The sequence below is a fragment of the Hippocampus comes genome, unplaced genomic scaffold (assembly GCF_001891065.2).
Source record: "Hippocampus comes isolate QL1 unplaced genomic scaffold, H_comes_QL1_v1.1 scaffold142, whole genome shotgun sequence".
NCBI lineage: Eukaryota > Metazoa > Chordata > Actinopteri > Syngnathiformes > Syngnathidae > Hippocampus > Hippocampus comes.
The window spans coordinates 87,385-114,084 of NW_017805482.1; the positions used below are offsets into that span (position 1 = coordinate 87,385).

The 26,700-nt window shown below is 47.1% G+C and overlaps 1 protein-coding gene across 5 annotated transcripts; it reads right to left on the bottom strand.

The window, feature by feature from the left end:
* Window positions 1–135: 135 nt before the first annotated feature.
* On the bottom strand, window positions 136–25,820 carry tle3a (TLE family member 3, transcriptional corepressor a). 5 transcript variants are annotated; one of them, XM_019875974.1, is made up of 21 exons: window positions 25,376–25,820; window positions 24,820–24,955; window positions 24,444–24,544; window positions 24,209–24,272; window positions 22,710–22,754; window positions 14,712–14,774; window positions 13,667–13,771; window positions 10,090–10,291; window positions 9,694–9,701; window positions 6,991–7,113; window positions 6,869–6,919; window positions 6,403–6,555; window positions 5,798–5,930; window positions 5,488–5,663; window positions 5,056–5,129; window positions 4,705–4,954; window positions 3,978–4,225; window positions 3,727–3,874; window positions 3,489–3,639; window positions 1,844–1,920; window positions 136–1,576 (listed from the first exon to the last, which is right to left on the bottom strand). In XM_019875974.1, the coding sequence occupies exons 2-21, from the start codon at window positions 24,841–24,843 to the stop codon at window positions 1,469–1,471; spliced, it is 2,304 nt and encodes a 767-aa protein (XP_019731533.1). In that variant the 5' UTR covers window positions 24,844–24,955; window positions 25,376–25,820; the 3' UTR covers window positions 136–1,468. The 5 variants fall into 5 exon arrangements, with proteins under 5 accessions (XP_019731533.1, XP_019731532.1, XP_019731535.1 ...); XM_019875973.1 differs by having other exon boundaries at window positions 10,090–10,294; window positions 25,383–25,819; XM_019875976.1 differs by having other exon boundaries at window positions 13,697–13,771; window positions 25,376–25,819.
* Between the last annotated feature and the right edge of the window lie 880 nt (window positions 25,821–26,700).

Genomic DNA, 26,700 nt, shown 5'->3' on the forward strand with positions numbered 1-26,700 from the left:
AGAAAAGTTCCTAAACCTCAATCCAGAGAGGCCTTCTTGTCTCTCACAATGGCACTAAATGATCGAAAAGTGAAAAACTACGACGTACTCCATTGTCCTCGCAATACGCAGATCAGCAGTCACAGCCATAGTGCTTTTTTTTTTTCCTCTTTTATACGAAAACAGTTTATTGACTCCTCAACAACTGCCAACTGTACAGCCTTCAAGGATGACGACATGGATGCGAGTTCGAATGCGTTTACGGCGAGACAATTGTCCTCTACGGGCGGGTTGTGGTGGAATATTATGAAATATCGCGGAAAGCAAACAGCATACGCAAATTGTCATATGTGCTGATGACGTTTACTTGCCACCGTAAGACTTGCATATCAGTCACGAAGCATTTAAAAAAAAAAAAAACACCAGCAAGCAAGAGAAAGGACCATTTAGACGGATGACTTTGTTGAACGAGGCAATGAAGCGTCACATCAACAGGCTGGAAAAAAAATCAAGACCCAGCTGCTTCTCCGTAAAAGCCATCAGTCCTTCAGTAGATAATCCATTTGAATGTTATTGAAAGCAGCCAGAGTCCACAGTGAGGTCTTCACCGAGCTGGGTTTTTTTTTTCTTCCTCCTCCAGAGTTTGAGCGAAAAAGTAGGACAGACCAACGGTTTTCCCGCTTCCAGTCAGACAAAAAAGATTTTTTCTCGAATTATCCACCGCTAAAATCCACGGGTCAACCCTTTGTTGTGTTCTGTGTTAAAGCAAATTCCAGTGAGGGGGGGAAAGGTTGTTTTTCAGGAGAAGGGGGGTAAAAAAAAAAAAAATCCAAATTAGATTTCTGTAAAGGTCATCCAGCGCAACCATTGTGGAAAAAAAAAGCAGGGGGGGGGTGGAGAGGAAATAGAATATCCTCTTACAAAGTCCTAATCTAATTTTCATCCCCGGAGGGAAAAGAAAAACACAGAACAAGAAAGAACCATCACAAGCGTAATTGGACACCCAAATATAAATCTATAAAAAGGCCTTTTTTTTTTTAAACTCCATTATGTACACTTTTCACAGGACCTCCAATGAAAAATTCCAGAGCGAAGCGCCGCTTCTTGCTGTGTCATGGAACTTTATTCCCACATTAAAAATTAGAAGCAATATCCAAAAAACAACCCCCCCTCCCACACCACCCCAAAAAAACCTCTCAGCAAAACATTATTTTCTTCTTAGTGCCTTTGGGAACCGCTCTCGCTGTACAAGTGTTAGTTGGATGAGTGAGGAAGTGCAGAGCCAAAGGTCACAACATCCGGGGGGGTGGGGCCCAGAAAAAAAAAAATCCACCTTGGTCTGGCACTGCCAAACCTCCTGGTCGTCCGTCCATGAGGGAGGGCTGCAGGCAACATCCACGCTGTCTGTGAGGGGGGAGTCCACGGAGGAGGAGCGCGCCGGCCGGTCCTGAGCGCGGCGAGCGAGCTCGGCAGCCAAAGCGCTGCGCTCTCAGTAGATCACTTCATACACTGTGGCCTTCTTGTCACCAGAGCCCGTCACGATGTACTTGTCATCCGTGGAGATGTCGCAGCTCAGGACAGATGAGGATTCCTTGGACTGTCAAGAAAACAAAGAGAAGCATTTCAGGCCCGGATGCATCATTTCAAGTGGAGGGAGGGAGATCGGGTGACGACAGTGCAATATTAGATTGCAGCGATTGTCAAAGCGGCGGCCTGGCTCGCCTTCCAAGCCACTTATTTGTCGAGTCAATCACTTGAGTTTCACTGAAAGGGGAGCGGACGGCGGTCGCGGCGACCTCCCTCTTAGTTCAAATGTGTACGTGCTTTTGGAGTAGCGACAGAAAGAAAATATTGATCGGCATACCTGGAATATGCTGGCGCCGTAGGGAGTCCTCCAAGCGTTCAGCAGGTTGTCCTTCCCAGTGCTAACAAACCATTTCCCTGTGGGGGTGGGGGCGGGAGATTAATTCCATCGACCGAAGTAAATAAATAAATAAATAAAGATGTCGTTGCTGTCTAAGAACATCCTCTTATCTACCAAAACCACGATTAAAAAAAAAAAAAAGAAAAAAAAAGAAAATACTGCTCGCTTGAGTTTCCCAACAGCGCTTCATTCGTGCTGCTATTTTACTTTTTAGCGTATATCATTGCGCACTCACTTATGGTTTAGGCCAGGGGTGTCAAACTCATTTCACATGGTGGGCCACATACGGCCTTGGTAGATGCCAAGTGGGCCGGACCATTAAAATGATACAATACTGTGCTGTAAATAACCAAAACAATATGTCTTTCCTTTGTTTTGGTATAAAGAAGCACAAGAACATTAGGAAAATGTTGAAATTTAATGAACATATCTTTTACAAAACATTTCATGAAGCACCCTACATTTCCTTCGACAAATGTGCAATTTACTTTTATCATTCAAATATATGCATTGCAACTGATCCCACTGATTGTACAAACTTTAACAAGTAATTGGTATTGAAAAATATAGTAATGCACTTTAAGATTAAACAAGATTCATAAAGAAAGCAAGTTTTAAAGCATTTACACGTGCATATAAAATCTAAATGTAATCCCTGCCTACACCTTACAAACTAAGGAGAGTGCTATTAAATGTGTAAATGTGAGAGTGCTATTGATAGCGTCTGCTGTCATGGGTCTGTCTCAGTGACAGACTGAGGCTGCTGTTGTCTTCTTCTCTGATCAAAACAGTGTCCCCTTGCGCATACTCAATGAATTGCACCTGATTAAAAATATTAATTCTGTGTCTTTAATGCATTTTTTCACTTTTACATTATCCTGCGGGCCTGATTGAACCTACTTGCGGGCCGGTTCCGGCCCACGGGCCGTATGTTTGACACCCCTGGTTTAGGCGATACATTTTGGGTCGAATTTGGTGAAGCTGTCGTAGTGAGCGCTTTAAAGAGTGCAAATAAACTGTTTTGTAAGCTAACAACTCTAATTGATGAAGCTACATTAAGCATCTCTCATATTAGTCTGTGAATAAAGTGCCTTTATTGGAGCATAAACCTAATCTATAAAACCCAAACGCTTATGTATCATAAATCTGATGTCATTTTTATAGAGATGAATTTATTGCTTGAATTTGTTAAAGTAAAGAAATAAAAGAGGACCTGGTCAATTAAAAAACAAAAAAAACAACGCAATATTGTGAGGGAATAAAATAAATCATAATGAGATTATTTTTCAAAATTATTCAGACCTATTTATTATGATAAAATATTTTCGGCAATTCATTCCGCTTTCGTTGATTCAAACAGTCCAAACATAAGACCAGCTGTGCACATTAAAGTCTGTGGTGGCAGGGATTGAGTTTTAACAAAACAAGCGTACGTAGACCTTACTGTTTTCACCTTATCGCCCAAAAAAACAAAACAAAACAAAAAAAACATTTTGACATTCAATATAAGTGACAATTATTTTAACAGTTAGTGTTACAAGACAATATGTTAAAGGTCTCCCTTGCTTATTGTGTGCCTTCATACCGCAGTAGGCGAACTTGAGGGAGAGTACGCAGCTCTCGTGCAGGTGCAGCTGATACTTGTCTGGTTTGGAGTGGTGCAGCACTTCCACGTTGCTGCTCTCCATGCCCACAGCCAGCCACTCGCCAGTCGGGCAGTAGCCGAGTGAGAAGATCTGCAAGCAGAATCGCCGCGACAATTCAATGACCAAAGATTGCCTCGTCGTTCGTGCCTTTTGTTCGCATTGCCCCGCTTGTCGTACCTGCGAGGTGAAGTCGTGCTGCTGCAGCTGTCGACCCTCCCTCAGATCCCAGGAGCGAACCGTGTTGTCTAGGCCTCCGGTCCATAGCTTAGTGCCGTCGTGGGATATGTCGATGCAGCTCGCGCCATCCGTGTGACCCTGGAACTGCCTACGAGCAAAATAAAAAGACAAACATGACACATGTCTCAAATTAAAAAAATAAAATTCCGCCGTCTAGAAGCAGCCTACGCAAGCAGTGGCTTTCTTCCCACCTGACAAGAGTTTGATTGTGGAGGTCCCACACGGCAATATTTCCATCACTGCAGCAGGAGAAGCAGACTTTGGCGTCGGGGCTGATGGCCAAGGCGTAGCACGCCGGCGCAGAGGAGGTGAGCTCAGCTTTGATACGCGGCGTCTGAGAGGCCAGATCCCAGATGGTCAACGTGCTGGCCTCTCCTCCCACGATCAATGTGCGGCCATCGGGCAGCAGCTTACACGAGCGGATGTAGTTATCCCTGTTCTGTTGCACACAGGACACAAAAAGCCAATCAATGCGTGCGCGAGGCGAGGCGGCTTCGGGGAGATTTAGAAAGAAGTGGCAAAAAAAAACAGCTGTCATAACAAATCAATACGAGTGCTTCTCAAAGCCAGTCGGCTCGCTTTTCAACAGATATGTACGGTCACGTCTCCTTTGTTGTGTTGATATTCTTCGCAAAATGTCATGTAATAGTTAACGGCTCCTTCCTTCAAAATGTTGCGGTCGAGAGGGCATATTATTGAATGAAAGCTCGCTTATTTTTTTTTTTTTTTTGTTTTGTTAAAGTGAAGCTGTCAGCGCAGTGTGTGGGTGTGTCTGGCGTGGCCCCTGCATGCAACAAAAGATCATCCGACTGCTAACGGACCGAGCGTTTGTTGGAACAGCTCGTACCTGTCAAAACAACAAACTCGGTTGTGAAAATGCACGCGATGAGTGAGCGGTGAATCAGCGGCACGCCTCACCAGACAGTCCAGTTGGGACACGGGACTCTTGCTGCCAGGTTGGCTGATATCCCAGATTTTCACACAGCCTTTGCCACCCGTGTAGACGTGGCGTGTGGGGTTGCTAATGGTTACGGCGCACACCACCTCGCCGTGACTCAGTGTGTTGATCTGACGAGCGTGGCGTGGGATTCCGGGGCCGATCAGGGCGTCGGGTGGGAAAGGCACAGGCTGCATCTGGCCGTCGGCACTCACGTGGAATGAATAAGCACTGGAGGGAGGGGGGGAAAAAAAGGTTTTCGATTTACTGTTGACCTCACCTTACGAGGTGGGGGTTTAGCACCGCTGCAATAAATAAGGTGTAATACTTACGGTTTGCCTCCTGAGATGGAGGTGAGGCTCGCTTGAAGTCCCGGGGCTCTCATGTGGGTGTGAGGATCAAACCCCTGAAAGAGAACCAAATAGAAGCAAGATTATTCAAGACCTCATATCGGGCTTCAACCATTGTCACCTGTGAAGTGAATGCTTAGCCGGAGCGAAAAGGAAGCTTGAGCCAGATCCAGAATTTATTTGCAATTCAAGGGAACAACATGCTTCCGGACCGACGAAACAAAATACAATTTTTGGTTACATGTGTTCTTCTGAAATTTAAAATAATCCAATAAATGATCATATCTGAGCTTCTGACAGATATCAAAAAAATACTACTACTACAACAATAAAATATCTTCCTTGGTAAAACGTTATCAATATGCACTCTCCAGATATTCTGTGCCAAATTGTCAATACAAGCGGGTGCGTTACCATGGGGGAGCGCCCGTAAGCTGCGGCGGCTGCTGCGCTCATCTGAGGGGAAATGTGGAGACCGGCATACACGCCGGGGCTCGTCAGGCCTCCGTTCATTTCGTGATGACCCATCATGGCAAAAGGCGTTGGGTAGGAGCCTGCGATGGACAGAGGTGTACGCAGGGCTGGGGCTGCTGTAGACAAAGGAAGCGGCGGCGCGTCGCATTAGCATTAGCATGTGACGTAACAGCAGATTGAGCACAAACAGGATGGGAAAGCCAAGCGGCGTTTTACAATGTCGAGAGAGAGAGAGGAGAATGTTACCTACCAAGAGCCTCCATGCCTGGTGGTTTGCCCAGGATGGGTCTGAGCCCAGGAGTGGAGCTGGTGCCAGGGGTGGGGGCATCATTTCGCGGGGTGGGGGTGTTGGACTTGAGGCCAGGCGTGGAGGATTTGTCATTCTGTCGAGGGAACGACGGCGCGAGATGTGTTCACAATCTGGGAAGCTGGGCAGCGTTCAGACTGACGATTTGAGAGCAAACTCAACTTAATCCGGTCTAATTCTGACAACGCTTACAGTCCTGCAGAGCCATAAACTGCTATTTATTCTAAAACCTATTACAGCCACAATGGGGATAGGCACTTTTTATCCTTTTACTGCTTTGGCTTTAATCTTTCAGTGAGGCAGAGGGGGAAGGAAAAAAAAAAAAAAATCCCCGAATCGTTAAATACATTGAGCTATTAACAGCGACGACCTGACTGATCCTGATTCGGGACAATATTATCCCTGATGTTTAGTCATGCACTTAAAGCAGAGACAGCTATTGCCTAATCCACTGCCAAAAACGTCCTGGTTTTATTCGGACACATCCCTTCGCTGGCGCTTTTAAACCCCTTTCTGGCCTACTTTGAAGCGACTCCGCTGCGTCTTACATGACTGAGCTCCTTGGCCTTGGAGGATGGGGTGCTTCCGGAGGACGCCACTGATGCGGGGCTGTTGGGTGTGTCCTTCTTGGGGGGGCGGGGCTTATCAATGCCATTCTCGGGCGGCGAGTGTGCTGGGCTGGCCCGAGGCGTGGCGGGGTCCTGGAGAAAAGTGGCCACAGTTAACGTCATTTCAATCGAGGATGGGCGACCGATGTCCTCGATTCATTTCTCAGCCATGGAAGAAAGAGTTCAACCCAAGTGGCCACCACAACACCGATCTTAAAAGTGCACACATTTCATCCTTTTACTTCAGCCACATTTCATTTGAAAGTACTTTTTCTCAAACACGCCCCCCCCCGACTAGCGCGAGCAAAAAAATTGTGACCCCACCCCCCGCCACTCCATCATTTAATTTGCCCATCCCCGACTTTAACGGCTGCCAAAAAGAGCCATTAATAAGCTGTTTGCTCACCTCATTGGAAACATCTACCACCAAGTCATCACTTTTCTCTCCATCGCTGTCCTGTTACGACGAAGAGCACGCGTGAGTTCAAGAAACCTTTGATGCGCATCGTCTCTTTTTCGGGGACGTACATATCTGCTCATGCTGTCCTTCTCCTCCACTTTGCGCTTCTTGGAGTCCAAACTGTAGTCGGAGGAGCTGCGGTGCTTCTCGCTGGCTGTGCGTAAGCTTTCGGATGGCGATATTGAGTTATTCTGAAAGCAGAAAGGCAAACAAAGGCTTTATTAGCTTTTCATCTACCAGTGAATCATTCATCTGTTACAAGTTGCTCACAGGGAACACGCCCCGTGCCAAGGCAAACACTAAAAGCGTCTCATTTACGCAATTATGGATGCCGCAGACTCTTAAAATGCAGCTGTGAGCCAGCACCAAAGTGTACCCTGACACCAGCCAAGCCCAATCTCTCACACACACACACACACAAGCCTGTCTCTGGCCACATAACAGAATGGGCCATTATCTGAGCTGAAAGGAGGATGGCTTGTTTTCTAAGCCGGGGGCTCCCTCCTCCTCAGAGCTGGACAACAAACAACCTCACGGGGACATGAGCAGAGTGTTGTGGCTGAACAGAGGGCCTTTTCTCTGCCGTCACTCAGGCTAAGCGTGAGAGCGCGCGGGGAGGAGAGAATGTGGATGCGGCGGGCATTGATTGCCGCACTGTGCTCGGGCGCCGTGTCAAGCCGGCCTTTTGAGGCAGAAAGACAACCTCCACGTTGCCAGTGGCCACGGCACCGTGGGACAGAGGCCGGCGCTTCTCGGTGGAGCCCGCGCGCCCACACAAACATAGACGGCGCACTCCAGACGCCAACTGAATGGGAGGAACTGGGCAGGAGTCCAGCGGCTCCCCACCCCCTCGATTCCCCGCGTGGAACAAAAGCTATAATGTGGACAAGTCAGCGGCGGGCTGGAGAAGTGAACAATGACCGACGGACTGGCAGCCCGGGCAACAAGCCACCGTCTGGATAATGACTGACCTTTAAAGGGATGCTTAGCGTGACTCATTAACCAAAGTCACCGCCGAGCTATCAGATGACCTCGGACGAGGGCGCAGAAACAAACAAAATAAAACAAAAAAAAAAAAAAACACAAAAAAGTCCCGCTAATCGCCCCGGGAGTGACATTTCTTCAGACATGACTGAACCCATTGAGCCGACCGGGCCGACAGAAACCCAATCTCACCCACCCATCGCAAGCCATCAGCGATCACAGCCATTCAAATTAAACGCTTGGGAAGGTCCGCCCACGAGGAAATCAAAACACTTTCCCATTTGTGCCTCTAAATATTCATCACATGCCAAGCGGGAGAGGGAAGAGGGAACGAGCTGGTAAACAGAAGGGAGAGACAGTGGAAGGGATCAAATAAATCCTTTAAAGACAAGGGATGTCCACGTCATTCAATAATTGTCATGAAATGAATGACATGGCTTCTAATCTCTGCGGCATGATACCAGTCATTTCCCTCGTGGATTTAAACACTTTGGATTTCCATGATCAACCTCATTTCAAATCAATTCTTAACTTTGTTATCTTCCCTCTCAAAGGTTTTCCATTTGTTTTGTCATTGGATGAGAATATGCAAAAACTATTTTGGATGCATCCATTTTCTACAGGCCGTTTGCCGGAGCAGCCTTTTGACGTCCGTCTACTTTGTCTCTTCCAGCTCCACCGGGAGGATCCCAAGTCGCTCCCAGGCCAGCTGTGAGAGTCCGTCCAGGCCGTCTCCACTTCTGGCCCTTCCCTGAGCACCTCGAGTTGACAGAAATGCACCGAACTTTGTGGAGGGGTCAGCATGAGGCAAGCAAGACTCCATTAGATCTGTGAATGGAGATTTTTTTTTTTTCCTCCCTCCATCTTTCAACATTGTAAGCCATTTTCTATCTTGCTAGCTCTGATTACAGTCGCAGGTGAGCTGGAGCGTGTAGCTGTTGACTTTAGGCAAGAGGCCGGCCGGGAATGTTTGCCAAAGCGATCGTAGCGCACGTACAAACAAACAACAGATCACGATGATGGAAAATTCACCGTTATTTATAGTCTTCAATTCACTTAAAGACAGGACAGCGGAAGCTCGATTTATAGACACCCCGGTTGACCAACATTTTTTAAAAATAAAAATGAAATAATGTGCCATTATTTTCAGTCTACGAATAGCATCAGCATGGCTGCAGAAGGCTCGGAACTTGAAGCTTTGATGAGCTCCTTGTTTCGAGTGTCTCTGTTGACTAAAAAGGCCACCGCATCCCACAATGCACCGCAAAAGCTGTGCTTGCGTTGTGGATGGTGGCGGTGACCGTATCGGGCGAGCGGTAACCAAAGTGAGCGTCATCAATATTCCGTACCCAAAACGACAACGGCTGCGCAGCGGTGTGCTCGTGGACCCACTGCGCTTTCATCATCATGAATTGTGTTTTCACCTCCTTCTATATTGCCCGCTATTTTCCAGACGGAATCATCAAAGGAAAGCAAATAGAACGCCGTTCTGCGGATGGAATGCATTTCCAGTCATTTCAGACTGTCGGTGAATGTTTCGGTTTGAGAACGGGGGGGCGGCCAAACAAATGGCATTAGTAACTCGAGATTTCAATTTGCCTGGAAAAACTTGACAGAGCCCAAATTCTTAACTCCAACCTCAGAACTTGGAGGCAGACGTGTTAAGCACATTACTGTGCTTCCTGTGGATCCCACTGCTTTAGACTAATAAAAATTTTTTTTGAAAAAAACCCACACAACAACAACTATGCTGAGGATGAAAAAGTCATTGTTACTTTCACACTCACCGTGCTCTCTGTGCGGCGAACATGGCCATGGCGGTCACGACGAAGAAGATGAAGTCAAGCATAAAGAAGGAAAAAGAAGCCAGTTAGTGTATCATAACAGACCCACCCCCCCTCCCCCTGGCAGAACGTGCGAGAATCAACTTGAGGGCATGATGCCTCACTTATCGGCTTGCTAAAGCTGTTGAATAGCTTATGCAGTCATGGGCTGGGAATGTATCAGCTCATTACCTCGACAGAATGTGAACAGACAGGATGTGCTCATCACCTAAGGGCCCTGCGACTTGCTATAGAGCGACGGAGGAGCGCTCCGCCATGAGATGTTTTACCCTTGTTGAACATCCACGCAGCTGTCGCGACATTCGTCTACACGTTGGGGCGTCGCTAATTGGACCTCACCTCTGTGTTCCAGATCGTGGTGGTTCTTCTCATCCTTTACCGGAAGGTGGGCTTGGCTGCCGAGGGCTCCGAGCGCAAGCAGGCCCGATCCCGAGCCCGCCACGGGAGGGATGCCGGGAGGTTGCAGGCCAGAAGGGTGCGGGGGCAGCTGGACGGGAGGCCCGTGAGCGGCATGGGAGAGGTGCTGCGCCTGCAGCTGCTGCTGCTGAGAGTCGACACGCAAGACACCAAGTGGGTCAGAGGGAAAAGGCAAGTCGAGCGCACGTACTAAACAGAACTAAGGCTGATCTGTTGATGATCTTAACACATTGACGCATTCTATTACCGGCGGGATCAGAATGCGACTCCGGGCGGTGCTATTTCTGGACTGTGCCAACCGTAGCTTTGCACCCATGAGAGTAGAAACATTGACTTGTGTTCACCCCCGCGCTTTTTTTTTTTTTTTTACAAAACTAACGCACGAGACTCGTGGAACACGACGCTTGATTGTGCTGCAGGAGCAGCATCTCGAGTGAAAGAAACAGTAACGACAAAGAGCCACTTTGAGTCGACCTGCACTTAATGGAGAGTAAACATTTGACTTCAGGTAAACTCGTGCACAGCAGCACCGCAGCACTTAATGCTCCTCTGCGCCACCCATGAGCAATCCTCTTAAGCAATGCGAGGAAGTGTAGGAATCTGTCAGCCTGCGGTTTAAACAACTACCTGATTTTAAAAACACTTCCCAAAAAATAAAATAAAAAAATCCAAGCAGCCTCTTTTTACCTCCATCATATTCATGGTCGCGGATTAACAGAACATGAATCATTTGCACGGGCACACTTAAAAAGACGGAACCGACGCTAAGTGCCAAGAGCTGGCACTGCAGCCGTCTCACTTGGAGTGTTTGGAGTGTGCGTTTTGTGTGCGTCGGGAGGGCTGCTGTGGGAGCCACGAGCGGGGGGGTCCCACGCTGGCACTCACTCCCTCCCATATTCGCCATCAATATTTGAGAGGCACAGGGAAATGGATGGGAGTTAAAAGCCCCTTAGCATGGAAGTAAGCAGTTTAAAGCAAGGTTAAATAATACTTAGCTGAGACACCAATAAAAACATCAGCAATTTATTACCCGTCTGTGAGCCAGCTGAATAATTCAGCCGCCGTTACGACGGGCGCCTCCTCGCTTTTACAAGAATGGCTTCAATCAGCGGCCATTATCGCCACTTCACCAATATCGAGCACTAAAGATCGGGGAGGTGAAACAGCAGACCGCCGAGGTTTGGTGTTAATTGCTTCATTCGTCCTGCAGTACCTGTCCTGGAAATTGAGAGGCCTGCATTGGGAAATGGCTGGCATGACTTGACTTTGCAACCCCGTCATTTGCACTACAGGGCAGAGACTATGTCAACGTAATTACCAACTGCGTCCAGGACAGCGAGGTAGAGCCAGAGGAAAAAAAAAAATTTTTAGGAGAGCAAGTGTGTTTATAATATTGTGTCCACGAGGGGAATTAAGGGTCGTCAGCAGGGGGAAGCAATCCTTGCTCATTGTGTTTAATGAGCCACCAATGGCCAATACGCATGGCTGATCAGCAAGAGCCCTCATTAGAGCACCATTAATGATGACAATAATAAATAAAAGAGTCTATTTGGTTTCTTCAAATTCAATCTTCCATGATAAAGACATTCTTTCTTCACATCAGATAAAACGACATGTTATCGCTTGTGTACTCGCTTGATTCAATCTGACAGCTTTCTGGTGCATATATTGCACGATTGTTCTAGGTGCACGCGCAAAAACACAACTGACCTTCATTTTAACATAAATTAAAAAGACATTTGCACAAACTTCAGGAAAGGTACATCTGGGCTAAGTTGACATTTGGTCTATTAGCAACTCAAACCGGAACCACTCGCAGCCATCTCGACACGTGCAGCTGCCCTACTTGCATCCTATTAATGGCCCTCAGCACCATCAATAAGGCATGCGGCCATCTCCTGAAGGCTGCCTGGCATGCTCTTTCACCCGACCTTGCTTTACAATATGCATGAGGATTTTGGCATGCCTTGCAGAGCTTCTCCTCAATGAATAACGGATGGGAAGGTGTTCGTAAAACATACAGCAGCTACATCACCAACTCTTGCGCCATGAGCGGCCAGCGGGTCACGGGCGGGGGCCTGAATGCTCCATAATATAGGGTGGGTGCCAAACAAGAACACAACGCAGCATACGGGACCCAAAAAAAAAAAAATCCCTCAACTCAACTGTATTTACAAAACGGTGGTAGAACCGCATTGTAGTCACTGATAAAGCCGCAAAATATTTCAATAACCAGGCAAAAGTGTTCTTCTAATTGATTTTTTTCCGACAATTTCTTTGTAAGTACCAACACCAGGTATTGTATTGGGCCGATATGCCTGATTTCAAGGTATCGGGGAGTAATGATGTTTACCGATACCAGCCACTGATTTTTCACAATTAACTGTCATGGTGTGAAGTGAAATTTGCTCAAAGGTTCTCAAGGTGGCGTACTTTGTATCTCTGAGTATGAGAGAGCAACTACTCCTGGTATCGGGTGTGATCCCCAACAATCGCAATCAAACATGCCGAACAATCACCTATGACCGCGGCACCTTTTGACTCCTTCACACTGAATTGATGACAAAAAAAGTCAAAGCTGGGTGGCAGATAAAGCGGCGCAGCTTCGGATCAGTACTGTTTCATCAACACCAAGCACCCTTCCTGAAGTGTAGTAAAACATCTGGTTCAGTCCAACTGGGACAAAAATCCATCGTCTCAAGACACTCACTCAGAAAAATTCTGTGGAGAAAAATCATCCTGGAACCAAAAGTCCCCAAAGGGGGCATCAATTGAATTCCAATACGTGGCTCCAATCATCCAATCAGCCTGCGGGGCCAGCCTCCGTAAAGACTCTGCGAGTGGAGTCGATCACCGACAGCGCGAAGGTGAAACCAATCACGGCGGCGGTAGGAGGGTGCTGATCAATGAGGAACAGATGGTGTTTTGAAGGCGGCGATGGACGCAGAGTGCCGCCCTCGTGCGCAGCGGAGGCGTGGACGGCCAATTGCCGCGTGCGCTGCCTCAGCTTCAGCCGGCTGTGTTTGTGCTCACCCCCCGCCCTCAGCCTTTTCATTCCCACGGCGATCCAGGTCAGCAGTGAAGGATGAGGCTCCTCGTTAAAACCTTAACCAATTAAAGCAATACCGGCTGAGAGGAGGATTCTCGAGAGCTCTCAGGCTCTCATTTATAAACGCACAACAAGGCAGTGAAGACGCCACAGAGACCGAAGCGGGAGTTCAGAGCTCCACTTGTAGCCCATGCAGCTCTGGAATTTATCCAGAAACATCAACACATAAATATGTTCTGGGGCTGCGTGAAAGTGGAAAAACAAATGATATGCGATAGATCGAGATATAAAGTCATTATGTTCAAAGCAGCATCAATGAATTTCAAGAGGTATAGCATCAACAGTTGACAACATAGGATACATGAAAAGCATTCACAAACATGTATTGTGCCTTATAGGCACAAAACAATTTTGTTTTTTTGAAAAAATGAATAAAAAGGGGGTACACACGGTGAGAGGCAGATTGGGAAGTCCACGTACCCCGATGATGGCATTCAGCTCAGTCATAGTGACCTGCTTTGCCCGTTCCACTGCCTGAGCAACCTGCTGTTGGTGCTGTGGGACGACATTAACACACAAGCATGAGGACACGCGCGCTCATCTCGGAATCCGCCCACTTTGATTTCATTTACAATGTCATCGCAAATGCTCTTTGCAAAATATTGAAGTAGAGTGGAACCTCTTCAATTGATCCATTTGAAAATGGATTAATACATTTGGAGGGGGTGGGGGGGGGGGGCTGGGAATGGGGAAAAATGTCACACAAAACTTTGGAATTCAAATAGTGGTCCTGACCTCACTGCAGAGCATCACATTGGTTTGATTCTGGAGCCCTTTTTGTTTTTAGCCCCAAAATGACAACGCGCTTCAACAAGGTAATAGTTCAGAGAAGAATATACGAGTGAAGTGAGCAGACTCAAAAGTGTGTTTGGTGAGGTATCCGCTGTACAAATCGAGTGTGTGGTGTGCAATTAGGTGGCTGGATGATGATGTGCCACCTCCGCGAGTAACGACAACAGATGCTTTTACTGTCATTAAAATCCAGTGTCTCAACAGAAAAAAAGAAATTCACCAGTGTGCTGTAATTCTGGACCAAAACAGGTCAAGAGACATTTTATAAGGCACCTGGAAACGGGATGGAATTGTGAAAAGACATCTCCTTTTAAGGTGTCATGTTTTTAGGTTGTAATGTTGACAGAGGTTAACTTATTCTTGTTTAACAGTTAACGAGTGTTAAAATGAGACTTCAAAACAGCGCCCGTACAGTTAAAAATCTTCCTGATGAACGTTTGGGGGCGGAATGAATCATTTGTATGTCCATTGTCCAAAGTTGCTTTGAAATTAGAGCTGCAAACAAACGGAAGCTCGACCAGCGTTCCCACGTTCGACTTCAGAGGTTCCAACTGCATATTCGGCGTGAAGTGGTACAATCTAGGCATCAAGTATCTCAAAAGTGTAACGTGACGGCGTTTCGAGGGCTCCATTCGCAGCTTACCTCTTGCGACAGGAAAGGCATGATTTGAGCTAAAATGGCGTTGAGCCGTTTGGCAATCTCCGTCTGGAAGACAACAGAGGAGCAAAAGGAGACGTGAAAAGATGAGCCAGACAGTGGCTTCGCGTAACCCCGCCTTTAATGTTTACGCCGATTAAGTCAATTACAGCGGCAATTAGAACTGCTTGACTCAACATCCTCTAAACAGCGTGATATTGACATTTGAAAGATTTAAAACATTAGGCGAGCCCAGGGGGATGGAGCACAGCTGTGCTGAGAGTGCACTCCATGCTAAACGGATATGAGGCGGCAGCCAGGCAGAGTGCTGCCGGATTGAGAGGATCCTCTCTCGCTTCCCCCTCGCCGGAGAGTGCACCGTCCCGCACTTAACCTCCACGTTCAACGGCGTGACCGCATTCCCGCAAAGTGGGGGCCCCCCCACAAAGCAAATTCGATGCATTGCTTACATGTGACATTTCGGGCATCGTGTAAAAATGACACAGCGGAACGACCTCAAGGGGAACACATGGTAAACTTATCAATGCTACGGGAGGTGATGCTGCCTTTTTCGTGGTCCATTTGTCAGTGCAAAGCAAGTGTGCCCCCCCCCCCCCAATCTATCCACAGAGGCCTGCCTCCATTCCTCCGCCTGTCCCGCAAGCGCCATGGCAACGGCTGCAGCCCTATCTTGCTCGGATCATTATGCAAATGGAACCTCTCCTTGACCGTAACAGGCTTTAAAATCATATTACGTGCTTGGAGGCAGGTCATTAAATTGAATTTTCGGCCTGTCGATCACATGAATGCTGCAAAATGAATGCTGGGTTAAAAAGAAAAAAAAAACCCGAGAGGGCGAGCGAGAGTGAGAGGAGCAGTGGGGGGAGGAGGAGGAGGTGTGCCGAGGGATGGGGGGGTCATCCACTCCCCGCCCTTGTAAAAACACTGCACAGCTGGCTTGCTCTGCCTGCTCTTTTCTTCCAGGGATGGAAGATGAGAGTGTTCAGGTTCAAGCTCTGCACTGGGAGCAGAAAAATAACAGTGCCAAAGCTACATCATCTATGGAATTTATGAGCTGCAGTTCATCCCAGGGCCACTGCGGAACACAAACACATCACAGGGATTTGCTCCGATTTTTCATTTGGACACACACGCGCACGCACGCACACAAAAAGTGTGCTTCGCAGGACCGCCATCTTATTTATGACACATGGCAGAAATGCCAGGCTGTTTTGGCAGCCTGATGTATTACCTCTGAGCAGCGCCAGAGAGATTGGGGAGTAATGTGCAACACAACGAGATCCGCTGACCCAAGCTGCAACATGAAGAGCCACTTAGCGTGGCCAGCCAGATGGAAATATAGGATTTTTTTAGGGGAGGGGTGGGGGGGTTGACCGGGCTTTATCTTGTTCAGCAATGTGTGTGTTTTTTTGTTTACATACAGACAAATCTTCTTTCTTGTACAGTGACAGAAAGTGGATTGTATTTCGACCGGAACAATGAGTCCAATTCAAATCTACATCACAGTGTCCATCCATCCATTTGATCTTCACAAGGGTCACGGGGGGTGCTTGAGCCTATCCCAGCTGTCTTTGGGCTGAACCGGTTGCCAGCCAATCGCAGGGCACACAGAGACGAACAACCATCCGCGCTCACACTCACACCGAGGGACAATTTGGAGTGTTCAATCAGACTGCCATGCATGTTTTTGGAATGTGGGAGGAAACCGGAGTACCCGGAGAAAACCCACACAGGCCCAGAGAGAACATGCAAACTCCACACCGGAAGGCCGGAGCCAGGATCGAACCCACAACCTCTGCACTGTTAGGTTGACGAGCAAACCACTCGGCCACCGGGCCAACCATCACAGTGTCATAAAATGCAATTTATAAATTAGGCTGCAATTTGGAGAGTTTCACTTTGGTTGCTCTGTACACTCATTTTTTTTTTTTTTTGATAGCATCAAAGTTGGCAAGCCTAGTCTTGTTAATTTCTTCAGAAGTGCAGTCCACATGTTTACATGTTATTGCTTCATAAAACATAATTAAATGGAATTGACGCCACCGATTAGTTTGCATTCGTTTTGTAATCTGATTTATGACTTACTGGCATATGTTTTTTTTTACGCCACACTTGATTTGTAGAAATTTGCAAAGTTGTCATAGTGAACGTTTAGAAAAAACTGCAAGCCAAAGTTCTTGCTGAGTTAATACTAATTGAAGTCGATAAATAAGATGTCTTTCATGTTAAATTACGGTTCATTTACTTTTGTCTGAGCTAATGGAGGCCTGAGTTAGGAAACCAAAACATTTATGCATCATCAATCGGATATTGTTTATTGTAATATAGATTCATGTACTACTCACATAAAGTTAGAAATATTTGGCTTTCGGGTGAAATTTCAGGACGAGCCTAAAATGTATTCAAGCCTTTCCAGGTGAATTCAATGTGACCTTCTCTAAGCTTGTGAATACACATGTCCAACTATTAAATGTTTCGGTACTTTTTGCCCAAGTTGCCGTTCTCTAACAAGGAGCTTAAGGGCAAAATTCACAACAGGCGTTTGATCCTTGAATCCTCCAATGAACATCCTGGTTCGGTTAGAGCTGCTGTTTCAACACTCGTCCTCATCATGCTGTTCGCATTTTGACATCATGAAACCAAGACGACGCCTAACAACGCATCAACAGCACCATGCCATTGTGATGCTTCTCAAACGGGACATTCTCAGACGGAAGTACCTTTCGGGAAGAGCGGGATGCCATGCCGCAGCAGACAATGAGCCGACTTGTGAACAGCATAAGACGTCATTGGCAAGCTGTAATTGATGCTCAAGGGCACGTGACGAGTTCGTGAGACGTTGACATTTTTTGTTGGGGCGTACCCACCATTGTTGTTACCTTTTGTTTCAATGAATTGTTTGAGATGAGGAAATCACCAGTTCATCCTTCTCCTTAAATGTCTTACTTTCATGATATGATCCGTCGTGTGAACTTTTATACATTTTGCATAAATTTCACCCGAAAGCCAAATATCCCCAACTTTTTGTGATGAGTGTAAATTGCTTGCTACTTTAAAAATACAATGGAGGATAACTTTTCAAAAAAAAAAAATAATCGCATGTTAAATCGCAATCGCAGTATGGCGGCGGGGGAATTGCAATGAGATGATCAAAATTATTCATCCCTAATTCTATTTGTCTTTCTCGTTTACAAATGTCAACATTGACAGCTCCGTACAGTAACGTGTAGCGATCTTGTTTGGATAAATGATTGCCAAGTATGACATCAGACTATTTACATGACTAAACAATCGCCATCACGCCTCCATGGTGACAAACGCATGATACGAGAAACGGTTTGCCATTCTAAGCGGAACTATGGTGTAACAATTCCAATTTGTACCCCAGATGCGTTTATCAGACCCGCGGGATACAATAGTCCTTAAGACAACACGATAGATAACCGTCTGCATAAAAGAAAGACATTGACCCCTATAAAAGAATAAACCTGATCAACAAGCAATGACGTCGGTTAGATAAAGGCTTTTATGAGCCTCTGTATTAACGCACTCGAGTGCGTGCTCGGGACAGAGCTCAAGAAGGGCCTTCAGAAATGGCTGAAACGCAACCGAGCCTGCGTAATCCCTGTTTGTCCAGATAAGCCATGTCAATAGCGGCCCAACATTTGACGGGATTTGTGAGAAGGCCTTGAGCGCACGGCCCCCGTTCCTCTGTAGCTTAGCGTCAACGTGACAGCTGGCCCACAGAGGTCAGGAGGTGGCTCATCCGCTGGGCCCTCAGCAACTGGCAGCACACTCTCTCACACTCGCGCACGAACATGCAAATACACACACAAGGTGTCAACTCGACTCAAATGCTTAAAAAAAAAAAAAAAAAAAAAAAAAAAAAGAAGATATAGTGCAGAGCTGGGAGGAGTTTTTTCTTTCCCCCTGTTGTTGCGCCGCTGACAGATAAAAACGGGCGGTTACTGTCACTTTCAGCAGATGACAGCTCTGCCCTTGAGAGGCCAGCTTGACGCTGCCGCTACACAATTACAGGTACTCGGACTTGTGTAGCACCACTTTAAGAGCACTCTCGGCCTGCTTTGTCAGTGGCATGCAGCAGCGAGGTGTTTGCCCGGAGCCGTCGGCAGAGTTGGAGAAGCGAGGCGAGAAACTGACTAGGATTAAATAACAAGGGCTTGGGGGGAGGACAACTGGTCACGTGATTTGTCGACAAACAGTACTTGACCTGTTAGATTTAAAAGGGCCACCAAATTGAACTAACACGCGAGAATCGCTAGTCAGCCTGTTTCTCGGGCAGGCGGAGAATTACAGTACACTTCCGCGACAAAGAGTGAGTAAAAACAGGGCCATTGTTCATTTGGGCTTCTGAAAACTTGAGCACAGGCAAAACAATCGGGGAGGTGCATATATATACATACACAATTTAGGGCCCGACCGATTAATCGGACGACTATGGTCCTTCAAATGTCCGCCAAAATCTTTGCCATTTGGCCGATGTTTACAGTTTTTACTTTTAGCTACTCTAACCATTTCCATTTGTAACACTGGTCTATTTATTTACGACACAGAAATACTTTTTCAGTAAATACCATAAAAATTGTTATTCAATGGACCTGTCATTCAAAACAAAGTATATTTTATTTATTTTTTTTTTAACAAGCTCTGCTTAGGTGAGCAGCGCAAGTAATTGATCACTACTGTATTTCACACACATTCTAAAGTCATGCTTTGTTGAAAAAAAAATTTAAATACAGTGCAACATATATCAAAGAAATGTGTTGAATATGACATTTTGTATCACTATCGGTGATTAAAAAAAAAAACGACACAGACTAAAGTCCTTATAATTACGGAAAATAAATACATTTTTTAAAATTAATCAGTTATCTGTATTTTTGGCCCCAAAATGTATTTCATGAAACACGAAAAGTAGAAGGGACAAATCTGATCTTGTTTATTGTAAATATTGTTAGTTACACTACAGATTGATATATTGCTCGCGTTTTTTTTTTTAATACATGGGACAAGGACCGTGAAAAAGTAGTCGCATATTATTTTTCAAAATCATTCAGCTTGCGTACATATGTGATGACATGTATTCTCTGCAAATGTGATTGTGTTCAATGCACGAGCAGTGCGGCAAAGGCACACCTTAGAGGAAGAGTGTTCAACAAACTCTCCAATAACCCCACCCCACGCCCCTCATTCCCATTTTGGTTTTGTTTTTAACTGTGACATTGCGTTTTCAGGCTGCTGTGAAACATCCGCGTCACATAAAAGTCCCTTCAAACAAAGGAATTTTCGAACAGCTCAACCCCAGTCGAAAGCTTCTGGTGTAATAGTTTGTTAAAATGCAAAATGGCTGATATAAACGGACCTTACAACCAGCAGGCTGAGGTTATTAAGACGTAGTCCATTTGCACTTTCCTCCACATGCCTCTTCTGTATGTACACAGCAGACAAGTCCTGTGGCTGGCTGTTTGTTTTGGCCCCGCTGCGACAATTACTTGGCTGCAAAAAAAAAAAAATTCCACAGCCTCTGTCTCCCCATTCCTGAATGACGACTGCAGGTAACAGCCCAATCGGACGGAGGTAACAAGCAACAGATGACCGTGATTACCAGCAGCCATCGCATGTACCGAGCCGTCATATATGATGTCGAAGGGGGTGGGGAAGGGGTGGTGGGGGCGGTCAAATAGCAGCATGGCCTCAGTCCGTCGGGGCCGCTGTACGCATGCCAAAATGTGAATTACGGCGCGCTTTGAGGAACCAAGGCACGGTTATAGGAATGGATTTCCTCACTGTGGAATAAATTCTGCTTGCAGGAAAGTAATATGCTTGTGTGCATCCAATAATCCATCCCAGCCTCGCCTGTTAACGCTCGCCATCTACTCCGCCCCCTCCCCCCCGCCTACGCAGAAGCTGGGTGAGCTGTATGGACGGGGCCCACACTGTTTGCTCACAAACACGCCGTTCAGCAGGTTAGGGCCCCCGCTGATGAATTATTCAAGCACTTCCCGCAGCTCTTTTGAGGGGACTGATAAAAAAAAAAAAAAAAAAAAAGTCAGCTGCTAAAATGGATCAGTCGATTAACCTGTTTACACAAAGCCGGAGTTGTCGCCCCTCCTCCCACCCAGTCTCTATTCTGCTACTCGTCTCCCATCCCCCTCGCCGGCCCTCTGGTTGGCGATAAGTGCCTGACAGAAGCTATCAGAGTGGCCCTGGGTCTGACAGACATGTGGCAGCGTGACACTAGGCCCAGACTCTGATGGATCACCCTGCGCCTCCGGCACTGTCATTAGCCGAGCGGGGGTGATGGCGGGGGAAGGGACGAAAGCGCACTGCTTTGAACACCCGGGAATCGAAGGACTTAAGCCATGTGGTTTAATGCACTTCAAGCGCCACGGTGCTGTTTTGGGCTCGCATTTCCACTGAAGGGTGTGTAAGCAGGATGATGAGCGCTACAGCAGCGATAATATATCTATGGATAGGGACAGCATGAAGAGTGAAAAACAAGTGCAAAGCCTGGTCGACATAAGGATTAAAAAAATAATAATCATAAACGTGGCAAGAACTACATCAAAACACGTCTAGGGCCAGTCAAAAACAAATCAAGGGCAAAGTCAAGGATTAATAAATAGTAATAATAAAGTGGCAAGAACTACATCAAAACATGTCTAGGGCCAGTCAAAAACAAATCAAGGGCAAAGTCAAGAGCCATGTGCCGAACCAAGTCTAGGATTAGTAAAGGACCAGGTCAAAAACCAAGTCAAGAACCCGACAGACAGACAGATCGATGCGGACCCAAAGTGAAAACAAAGTCAAGAATCAAGCTACGCTCAACGATATGCACGTTAAGTCAAGAACCAAAACCCGGTGGGGATTTTTTTCAAATCTTCCAACGGTGTCACACCACACACAAAAATAGAAAATCAGACATTTTGCGGTTTTCTGCTCTGATCATTTCAACACGGAACACCGCACACATGAAACTTCCGCCCACCATCAATTTTGAAGTTGGACCAGAGATGGGAGCGTCGTTAGGCGACATATGGAACATGTAAGATTGTTGGCCCCGACTCGTTTTGAACCCTCTGATCCGGACACATTAACCCTTAAGACACTTTAGACAGAAGGACATTCGACCAAGATACAAGTTAGGTGGCCGATAACGAGAGGTGTACAACCATTGACAAAACGACTTTTGTCCTCCTTGCTGTAATTACCGACCATCCCTGACCCTGATCGTTAATAGGCTCGCTTTAATCAGGAAGCCAAAGGTCCCGCCAGCCAAAGTCTACTTAAATCTAATCAACAGGTTGAGATAAATCCAGGATTTCGAACTCCCAGGCGGGTGTCTTACAAGACTCACAATATTTGACCGAGACAAGATTTCTAACTTGTTAGAGAGCAGCGTGAGTGCATTTACACCACGAATCACTTTTCCAGTGGGCTCAGACATTCACAGTTGTATTAACCGATGAGGAGGTTCGATTTTGAATGTTGGATGGAATTCCAATGGCCAGAGTTGTGGCTCAGTGGTGGACGGCCACCGTGTCCCAGCACGCAGGGGAATCAAGCCGAGTGAGATGGGAGGTTTTTTTTAAACGGATTATTGTCTAATATATCTTAAAAAAAGAGAAATAAAAAGAGGAATCATGCTTCCCACAGTAAAATAAGTCTCATGCAACGTAATATTCAACGCCACACTGCAAAATATGCGACAAACTTTCAGAGTAGAACGGGAATGGAACCTCAACCCTATTGAGGACTTCTTCAGAATCCTTGAGGTGGGGCGGGAGGGTGGGGGCACTAAAAATGATTCATGTTGACAAATAGATTGATGGCAATTGTGTTTTGGGTTGATTGTGACCAAAAAAATGGATACGCCTCATGAGTGGGACACAGTTCATGGTCTCAGAGCAGGTTTGTTGACCCCACCCCCCCAAGACAAAAAAATCCCTAGAGGGCGCCTACCTGTTTGTGCATCTCAATGTTGAGGCCGTAAGACATCTCATAGTACTGCAAAGCAAACAGGAGAGACATTTAGTACAATATACCGTTGCAACTAGGAAGTCATATTCAACTTGTTTTTGTTAATGCGCACATTTGGAGCTCTGCGACATTTTCTTTGAAGCACTTCAAACATTTGGATCGCCGTCTTCCTTGACGTCATGAGAGACGTCTACGCAAGTCTCGTAAGAGATCAGCTTACGTCATGAGAATGACCATTAAAGGATGATCTGCGAGCACGCGCTGTGCATTCTTTGCTTTTTGACGCCTTTATGAATAGGTTTTGTCAATACGTTCAGATGGGATGCAATAGTTTTAAAATCCAAACAAAGCTTCCCTGTTCAAATTGTGTTCCACCGGGGAGACAAGATCAATCAATATCTGAATTGAGCACGCTGAGGCCGCTGTGAATGCGTCAACCGTGCCACAATTGGGATCACGATCAGCAAAGATGAGACGCAAAATCGGATCTGAGCGTGACAAATAACCAAAGAAATTGACTTTCTGTTTTTTTCCAGTGACGGCGCGGAGCATCAAAGCGTTCAAGGTTTTGATCAGCAGCCTCCCACGTCCACGACATCTATTTACTCAGTCTTAAGTGTTTGCACAACACTTGTGTTATTTCTAGCCAGGTCAGAGTGTGTGGCTGAATCCAGGCAGACCACAGGTGGCAGCTGGGGTAGAAATGGCTTTCCAGTCAGTGTCTATTTTGATGAAGCAAATGCATTATTCAGTCCATTAGCGTTGAAGGAAAAAAAAAAAGTCTCAAACAAGAGAGCCCTTCTGTCTGAGATCGGAGCCCCTGCCGTGTAAGCGGACACCTCGTACTTGTTCACGCGTTTGTCGAACCTCCTCCCTGTCGGCTTGACATGTTGTTTTCCCCGCTCCAAAAAAGAAGGTTTGGCTTCAACCTGCGTGTTGCCGCCCGCCGTGTTTACCTCGGACAGCGGGGTCTCTCATTGCGTCAGGTGACAGCTAAATATCCCGCGTCACAGGCACGCCTATGTTTTCCAAATCCACACTGGAACTTTGTTCCAAAAAAAAAAGGAGCCGCGTGGGAGCGCCTCCATTTTGGTTGGGTGCACTTTCCCACACGCCACGGCCCCATTTACGGCCGTGCATGTGCACAAGCGGCGGGTCTCCTAGGAGAATAATCAGATCAGCACACACGGAGGGGTGGGGTGGGGGGGCAACGTGGCCGTCGACCTTTCGAGATCATGGCTGCGCTTTAATGGAGCCTCAGCCCACTACCGCCTGGCTGTCAGTCACCGGCCCCCGCCTCGTAACCACCAGCTACATCAAACCCTCCCGGGGGATTTCGCAGGCCCGTACGTGACACTCGAGCCGCCCTAACAACCGCACAGGTGATCACAATAGAGGCCGTCTCACGCCGCCCAAACGAGCCTCTCAACAAGCCGAGCAATTTGGGCGCATAATTACGGCCCATGGCAACATTATCTTACCATGACATAGTGGCGCTGCATCTCCGTCTTCTCATTGGCCAGCTTGTCATACTCCACCTTAAGACTAAAATAGGAGAGCAGGTGTCAATTACAGACGCTCAGTCACTTGCATAACTCACTTAACCACTTGGCAGCGGATTACAGGGCATTTCCATTCCGCGTGCAACCAAATATTAGCCTTCACCTGGCAATGTAGCGCAAGAGAGTGAGCGCTGACATCTTTTGTCAACACTACCTGTGATACTGGGCTTGGAGGAACTGGAACTCATCTTTAATTCGGTCACACGACTCCGCAACAGTGAATTTGAAGCCAGGCTGGCCAGGCTGGTGAGGAGCCTGAAAAACATAGTCACGAGTTTGGAGCATTACTTTGTGCACGAGCCACCCCAAAATGGCCCCCGTCTTGACTTGATCACATTGGGATTGTTACCAACACAATGAATGGGCAAAAAAACTACCACATGAATCAAACATGTCGCCTTGAAATATAACCTTTGAGATACTCAATGAGGTGCAAGGGGGTGGGGAGTACAGTTCAGTCAGGAACCATGTCAACACCACCAAAAAAATATGTCAAAAATGCAACGCACAGAGGTGGAAGTGCCTCTTACCGGATGTCGGCCTTGTGGATACATCTTGAAATCGACCCTTTGTTTATTTCTGCAGGACCTTTGGCAAAATGGTTGAAAAGAGCAGGCGGCCGAGGGGCTTGTTGTCGGCGGATGGGGGGTGGTGGGGGTGAATAGCCTGTGTTGGGAGAACGACGCGGTTTAATCACCAGGGGTACAATCAAACGCACTTTTGTTTGCAACTAATAATCCCTGTGAGACTAATGCAATCAGTAAGTGGAAGCCAAAGAAACAGCAGCGCCTCGAGGGTGACCTTATTCGGTCGCGGCACAAACACACGCACACACAAAACAGATTCTTGCTTGAAAAAAAAACACAACGGAAAAAAAGGGAGTAGGCACTTTTGCGCAGGTGGTGTACGAATGACGGCGGTTTATGGTTGAAAGTGTGAATTAAAAAAAAAAAAAAAGAAGAAGAGAACACTGGCGAGCAGAATCAAGCAACGGCAGTCTTCCCTCCGAGCGCGCGTCGATCAAGCCCCCTAAAATGTCACGTGAAAGCCGAGAAAATGGGACCCGTCGCTCGTTTTTACACGTACCCCTCACCGAGGAAGAGACAGCAGGCTACAATCCACTCGTTTAATCCGTCCGAAAGACAGCGTGGCGGAGCATCCCGTCTCCGGAGCGCACCCGGCCACACCGTGGGGAGCAGCGGGCTAAAAAGAAGACGGCGATGCGGTCGGAGCTCCAACAAAAGTACTTTTCTCCTCGTCAAGCCTCCACCGCGAACCTCCCAGGAATTTGGCCGCCGTAATCCCCGAAAGAGCGGCGAAAATACGACTCCAAAACGGCTCCTTCCGCGTTCAAAACAAAAAAAAAAGAAAAGAAAGGAGATTCTTTAAAAGCGTAACATGGTGCTCTCCACCATCTCGCGTTTCCCCCTCAGTTGTCCAGTTTAGCCCGGTTGCCACACACAGGCAGCGGGGCTGAACTACCGTGAAAGCACCTATCTGTCCAATCGGATTACTCGCCAAGACCACGACCACATCTGCCTATCGGAAGGCGGCGGGCCCACGTGGGGTAGAGGCAGCACATCAATGACGTCACCGCACGGAGGCGCTCGCCCCGCCTCTGGCTGCTCCGCGCGCGCGCGCGCGCGCGTACACACACACGCACACACACACACACACACACACACACACACACACACACACACACACACACACACACACACACACACACACACAACAACAGCCATTCAAATTGGACCAAGACTGCACATATTGCGCGTCCTCATTAGCGCGCTGGTTTGCCGCCCAAATCAAAGTTTTCTTGGGTGAGACCAACACCGGTGGGAGAGGGGTGCGAGAGATACGCGCGTATTTTTAATTCGACGCCTATCTCCGCGGACGCCAAATGAACTTGTCTGCGTGCGAGACGTTGATGCGACGTGACACGGTTTGCTGCCACATAGGTGAAGTAAAAGCCTCGAATCAGACGCTTTGCTCCCTCCGCTGCTCACCACGAAACCGTGAAGGACACGTTAATGACCAATCGATCCACGATCAAATTCAAGCGTCGGAGACTTGAGTTATTTCTTATATATATATATATATATATATATATATACACACACACACGCACACACACACACACACTATGACGGTTCGTTCATACGACACATCTCGGACGCCCTCTGAGCTAATTTAGGCTGCTAGCCGCGCCGCAGCGTAGAGGACAGCCGATTGCCTTTGTCTGATATTAACATCAGCCATGTCGGAGCCTTGTTTTTGAAGCTCCAACTCTGCCCCACGTGGGTTGCCTCTGTGGCTTTAAGGCGTCTCGTCCAATGGCGACGCGGCGCACTTACTCGCCGGCTTCCGATTGGTCCGCTCTCGCGGAGCCTGTCAGTCACGCGGCGGCG